Here is a 6,418-nt window from a genome sequence, read left to right on the forward strand (position 1 = left end):
CATTGTGTTGAGGAATGTCCGATTTTTTAAAAAAGAAATGAATCTTGAAACATCAACTCTAGTTTTGTTGGTAACTACTACTACTACTACTACTACTAATCTCAATTATTTAAAAAAAAATCAATTAAACATATTGTTATTATTATTATTATTATTTGAACTCCGACACACACGCACACACACACACTATTTAAATAGTTATATTTCCAAAAATTTAAAAATTATCGTTAAAAAATATTTTTATTTAGTTTAGTTACCAATTAAAATTTTTTTTTGTTTTTTTTTTTTTAATCTCAATCGACTGATTATTAAATTATTTTTAATTAATTATATTTATTGGAAGACTTTGGGGGGTTGGGGAAGGGGGAGGGTAAAGGGATATTCATCGAGGCTTTCAAAATAAATAGGGAAAATTATTATTATTAATTTTTTTCTGCACGTTCTCTATTCATCTTGTCAGAGTTGAAATTGTGCCGGAGTTTATTATTATTATTAATTTAAAATAACGTATATTTATGTAGGTCGTATAAATCACGCATCTCTATTAATGTTCTTCCAAAGCTTAGTTTTTTTAACAATACCCCCCTTATTTAATAATAATATTAATAATAATAATAATAAAAACGTATAAAAAACGTAAAAGTATTTAATGAAAATGAAAAAATGTTTTTTAAAATAATAATAATAATAATTTAATCCAAAGACTTTTTTTTTTTATTATTATTATTATTATTAATTAGATTTTAGTATTTGCATAATAATAATAATAATAATAATAATAATAATAATTAATAATATTTAAATCATAGGATCTTTTAATTTTGTTGTGCCTTGAAACGTGAAACGGTTTTTAACCGTAAAGGTTTTTTATTTCTTATATATATGTGTAAAAAAAAAGATCCGATGATGCATCATAATAATAATAATAATTAATTAATATTATTATCATTAAACGTAAATAATACGATGTATCTATTGTTTAAAAAAAAATTTATTTAATTTGCCAGTTTTATTATTATTAATATTATTATTTTCTTCGCTTTTTCTTTCTAAGTTTTTATTTTATTTTATTTTTTTATTTCATTTATATATTATTATTATTATTATTATTATTATTATTATTATTATTATTATTATTATTATATCTATATGTGGTTTGTAATAATGTTAGTGATTTTAGTTAATTTAAAAAAAAAAGTTATGACATTTTTTTTTGTTTAAATTTAGTTTTTTTTTTTTTTTTTACTTTTTATTATATTCCTATCATTATTTAATATTCCTAATTTTTTTTTTTATGTGGGGGGCCATATTGATTTTGTTATTGATTATATAATTTAGTTATGGAATAAGGATAAATTTAAATGTTATTTTTTTCACAGTAAAATTGAAATTATCAATAATATGTAAATATATACATATATGTATGTATATGTATATATATTTTGATTGATTGATTGATTGATTGATTGATTGAATATGAATAAATTAAAAGAAGAAACAGAAAATATAAGAAACAGTTATATTCATCAAATAAACAATAGAGAAAACGAGAAAAAATATAATAATAAAAAAACAGTTGAAGAAGAAAAGATATTATTATTAAATGGAAAAAGGGAATCCCCTCAAAAATGTTTTCAAGATGGAAAAAATGATGTATTAAAATTTACAATGCTTTTAAATAAATATAATTCTGATTTGGGAATGAGAAAAAATATTAAAAAATGGGAAGACAATGATAAATGTAAAAAAGATGTTAAATACGCCATGTTTTTTAATAAAGGTATAATATGGAATTTTTCATTTTCCCCTCCCCCCCCCAAAAGATTTCTCATATCATCGTTTTTTCTTTTTTTTTTTTAGATGTTACCAGGCAGTCAAATTTTGAATTACCCTCATCTTTAACAGTTAAAAGTTTAGAACCTGTTAAATGTGTTGAAAAAGATGTTAAAAAAACAACAACGTTTAAATCAAACAACAATAATAATAATAATAATAGTAAAACAAATCAAAAAAATAATAATAATAATAATAATGGTAATTTTGGTAAATCAACAACAAATTTACAATTTAATAAAATTGATGTAGTCAAATCCGACATGTTTCTTAATAATTGTTTTCGTTATAAATCAGAATTTAATTATAATAATAATAATAATAAAATGAAAGAACGAAATGATGATGGGGAACCGGAAATGATGAAAAAGTTTACTTCCGTTAAGTTATCGAAAACCGTTAACGATTTGTCGCAATCGAACAATTTAAATTCAGATTTAAAAAATCACAGTTCGTTAACTTTATTACCTAAAATAATAAAATTTGGTATAAAAGGCGTTTTAAAATCTAAAATACCATCATTGACGTCCATTGAAACAAGTTTGTTCGCTCCAAAATCACCGTTACAAAAATTTAATTATTGGGATAATTGGAATAGTTTTTCCGCCACTCAAATCGATTTCGATAAACATGTTAATTTACAAATGTCAAAATCAAATAATGATAATAATAATAATAATCGTCGTTCGGTGTTGAAATTAAAAGATGATTCCGTTAGCGCATCAGATAGTAAATTGTTTGTATCTGAAGGTGAAATTAAAAAACAAATAAAAAAATGTGATAAAAAATCAAGAGGAGATTCTTTGAAAAAGGATTTGGTTAGAAAAAAACAAGTTCAATGGAAAAATGAAGTCGACGTTATTTATTTTTCATCACATTTGAAAACAAACGGTGACAAAACGGGAGAAGTCATTGGAAGAGTTATGGAACCATTAAGGGAAGAATGGGAACAACAGAGAAAAGGTTTTTATGGTAAATTAATTCCTTATCATATGGAAGTTCATTTAAAAGATCATTTTATATCCCTTTTGAAAATATAAATAAATATCCAGTGTAAATGTTTGACAAAAATTATAAATGCTAACAAGTATTAATTATCCATTTTAAAAAAAAAAAAAAATTAATAATTTATTATTTTGAACGATAACTGAACTTTTTTTTGGTTTTATATAAGGATTTTTTTTTATATTAAATATTTACTAGAATATTTTTTATTTTTATGTTATATTATTGTGTAAAATATAAAATGATAAAAATGTGAATTTGACTAGAATATTAACTTAAATGCTCGAATGAGAGCTATGTGGTAATTTTAAACATAATTAATTGTTTTGTTCTCTCGTAATTGAAATACTGTGGGAAATCTATGTTCATTTCACTAATGGTCCATTGTTTAAAAGGCATTTCATTTTGTGCTGATTTCAAACAAGACATAAAATGTTCATAACAGGGTGCGACAGAATCCAAATCGGATATTGTAAAAACGTATCTGCAATAAAATATTTTAAAATTTTCATTTAAAAGGGAAAAAAAAACATTTTAGGCCTATAAACTCCTTATACTAACCTTTTTTCTAAACCGATAAACAATGTTTTCTTTGGTGAACTGCTAAGGATTTTAGTTATTGTTTTAATAAAGGCTTCTGTAATAGTATTATCATATATTACTAAAAATTGAAAAAGTAGCATTAGTAATACTTTAAATAACAAAAAGAATTTAAAACTTATCGTTAATGAAATTTAAAGGATTCAAACAAACCATCAGCAGCGATAATGATATCAGTGTGTTTAACTTTATCACAAAAACTAGGGGACCAGTTGTCAGAATTTAAAAAATCTAATTTTTCAACAGTTGCTTTTCCCTTAATAATTTCACTGTTTCTTTTCAAGTTTGATTCGAGAAGTTTTAAAATATTTCCAGTATCCAAATCTAAAAATTTATTTATTAATAAACAAAGAATTTTTTCTTATGAAGGTAAAAAATATTAAATTGACTTTTAATTTGTACCTGTGCTAATAATTTCTTTAGCAAACATTCCAGCTACAATACTGGTTAAACCAACTCCTGATCCTAATTCCAAAACGGTTTTTCCTTCGAATAATTTTTGAGAATATATGATAAAATCAGATAAAAGTAAAGCAGCTCTCCATATTTGGAGACCTACCAGTTTAATTTCAGTTGAAACACTGTGTTCTAAAAATTATATAAAAATTGTTAAGTAGTACAAAAAGATAATTTTTATTATTTAAGAATAGTTAGTGATAATTATGTTGGAATTTACCTAAATATATGACTTTTTCAATTAAATTTTTAGAATTTCCCCTGTCTAGAATATAATCTCCGTCTAAATCTTTTTCAGGAGTTTTGACTTCAATATCAGTAGGACAGGTAAAAGTGAATTTAGAAATAACATCTGAAATATAATTAATAATTTTTAAAAATAAAATAATAATTGAAATAAAATTTGAAAACAAAATTTACTTTTTTCGTCTATGATAGGCTTTTGTAATTTATCGATTTCAAAAAAAGGCAATATTTCAGATGTTACTTTGAATTCATTTTCAGTACTCATACTAAAAATAAGCAAAATTGTCAATTTAAAGGGTTAATTTTAAGCAGAGAAAGTAAAACAAAGTCAATTCTTAAAAAATAATTAAAATTAAATTTTATTAATCGGTTCATAAATCTTAAGTAAATGAAATTTTTTCAATTTTTTCTTAACATAACCCTTTCGATAAGCATTAAAAAAAAAAAAAAAAATTATTATATTATTTGCATTTCTCAAAATAAAAAAGAAAAAATTTCAGAGGCTAAATATTATTATTTAATTTTTTTTAATGAATCAGTTTTCCAAGTAATTTACTTAAAATTCAAAGTGAATTAATTTACGTTGGTTATGAAAAAAAAAAAAATTACTAATGATTTCTTACTCTATGGAAATTTAAAGAAACGAACCAATCACAATTCCCCACGAGTTTGTGTGCCACGTTCTGATGAATTAGGTGATCTTTTGTCATCTTCGTTGTATCCTTAAGTTCTCATTTGGTTGTCTTTCTTTTCTGCGAGTACCGATCATTGTGACGATATGTTATTTGTGAAAATTTGCTTAGTTCTTGGAGCGTCTATTTCTTTTGTTAGCTCTTCAGAAATAGAAACTGATGAAGGAGTTTTAGTTTTAAATAAAAATAATTTTCAGTCAGCGATTTCTGACGTTGAATTTATCTTAGTTGAATTCTGTAAGTATTACTCTGTTAATTATCATTTATATATATATATATGTATGTAATTAAATTTTTAACGTTTTTTGAAATTTAATTTTTTTTTCTAATCAAGAGTTAACCAAAAAAATTCACCGGTTCTCTCAATCAGACTGTGCCTGAATTTATTAAATTGCGGGTTAATGAACGCTCCTTTTGAAATTTTTAAATAGCAGTGGGTAGTAAGTTCCTGTTTATTTTAAAAAATTTGAACAGGAAGAAGTTTTAAATTATTTAAATGTGTTTATTATTTTGGATAAAGAAATCTCATTTTTTATTTTTTCATTCATTATATTTGAAAAAAAAAAGAATAGAATGTGTTGCGTCCTAAAAAAAAATGTAAAAAAAAAAAAACCGGATTGAGATTTAATTTCTCTAAGTTTAAATTTTCCTTTTTTTTTTTTTTTTCTTTATTCTCCTATTTGCAAAAACTTTTTTTCATTTTTCTTTTTTTTTAAATGTGTGTTTTAGATGCTCCGTGGTGTGGGCATTGCAAAGCATTAGCTCCTGAATATGCTAAAGCTGCTAAGTTATTAGAAGAAGAAGGATCTAAAATTAAATTAGCCAAAGTAGATGCTACAGAGGAAACAGAGTTAGCAGAACAACATAATGTCAAAGGATACCCAACCTTGAAATTTTTCAAAAAAGGACATGTAGTTGAATATTCAGGCAAGTGAAGTACATTGATTGTAAGTTAATTTACAGAAACAGTTATTTTAATGAATAAATAATATTATTTATAGGAGGTAGAGTTGCTGATCAAATTGTCAGCTGGTTAAAGAAAAAGACTGGTCCACCAGCCAAAAACTTGGAATCTGTAGATGATGCCAAGGCATTCATCGATGAAAATAATGTTGTGGTTGTGGGATTCTTTAAGGTGAGACATATTGTAAACGATTTTGATGTCAATTTAAGAACCTACTAATTTTATAATAAATTTTAAAAATTCATTTCCCAAAGAAGTTCATTCAATTATATTCAAAAAATACAAATTTAAAACTTTTTTCTATTAAAATCATACAAGTATCAATCTTTTTACAAAGAAATCTTATAATTTTTATTGTTAACATGTAATTAATGTCTGACTATCATTTTCTGTTTTCAAGGATCAATCATCAGATAATGCTAAAGCATTCCTTCAAACTGCTGAAGTAATGGATAATGTTGTTTTTGGTATTACATCAGACAGTGCAGTGTTCACAGAATATTCCGTAGATGGCGATAAAATTGTTCTCTTCAAAAAAGTATGTTAATTTTACTATTTAACTTTTCCCTTTATTATGTGTTTATCATAAACTTATAAAAATTCATTTTGTTTAGTTTGACAG

General features: G+C 23.6%; 3 protein-coding genes across 3 annotated transcripts in view; 2 read left to right on the forward strand and 1 right to left on the reverse strand.

The window, feature by feature from the left end:
- Positions 1-1,476: 1,476 nt before the first annotated feature.
- Phum_PHUM186750 (uncharacterized protein) lies at positions 1,477-2,873 on the forward strand (the record flags this gene model as incomplete). Its single annotated transcript, XM_002425202.1, has 3 exons — positions 1,477-1,780; positions 1,861-1,995; positions 2,167-2,873. The coding sequence occupies 3 exons, from the start codon at positions 1,477-1,479 to the stop codon at positions 2,871-2,873; spliced, it is 1,146 nt and encodes a 381-aa protein (XP_002425247.1).
- A 259-nt stretch (positions 2,874-3,132) lies between these two features.
- Positions 3,133-4,405, reverse strand: Phum_PHUM186760 (uncharacterized protein; the record flags this gene model as incomplete). The annotated part of the gene is made up of 6 exons (XM_002425203.1): positions 3,133-3,322; positions 3,400-3,499; positions 3,592-3,762; positions 3,841-4,026; positions 4,115-4,246; positions 4,315-4,405. 6 exons carry the CDS (start codon positions 4,403-4,405, stop codon positions 3,133-3,135), a joined length of 870 nt encoding a protein of 289 aa, XP_002425248.1.
- Positions 4,406-4,918: 513 nt separating this feature from the next.
- Phum_PHUM186770 (Calsequestrin-1 precursor, putative) overlaps positions 4,919-6,418 on the forward strand; it is a gene marked incomplete at both ends in the record, with an annotated part of 3,214 nt that continues 1,714 nt past the window's right edge. Inside the window, 4 exons of the mRNA XM_002425204.1 lie at positions 4,919-5,069; positions 5,562-5,763; positions 5,841-5,967; positions 6,197-6,334. Of these exons, the coding sequence (XP_002425249.1) occupies positions 4,919-5,069; positions 5,562-5,763; positions 5,841-5,967; positions 6,197-6,334 (618 nt within the window). The remainder of the gene's footprint in view (positions 5,070-5,561; positions 5,764-5,840; positions 5,968-6,196; positions 6,335-6,418) is intronic.

The sequence above is a fragment of the Pediculus humanus genome, genomic scaffold (assembly GCF_000006295.1).
Source record: "Pediculus humanus corporis 1103172107537 genomic scaffold, whole genome shotgun sequence".
Classification (NCBI taxonomy): domain Eukaryota; kingdom Metazoa; phylum Arthropoda; class Insecta; order Psocodea; family Pediculidae; genus Pediculus; species Pediculus humanus.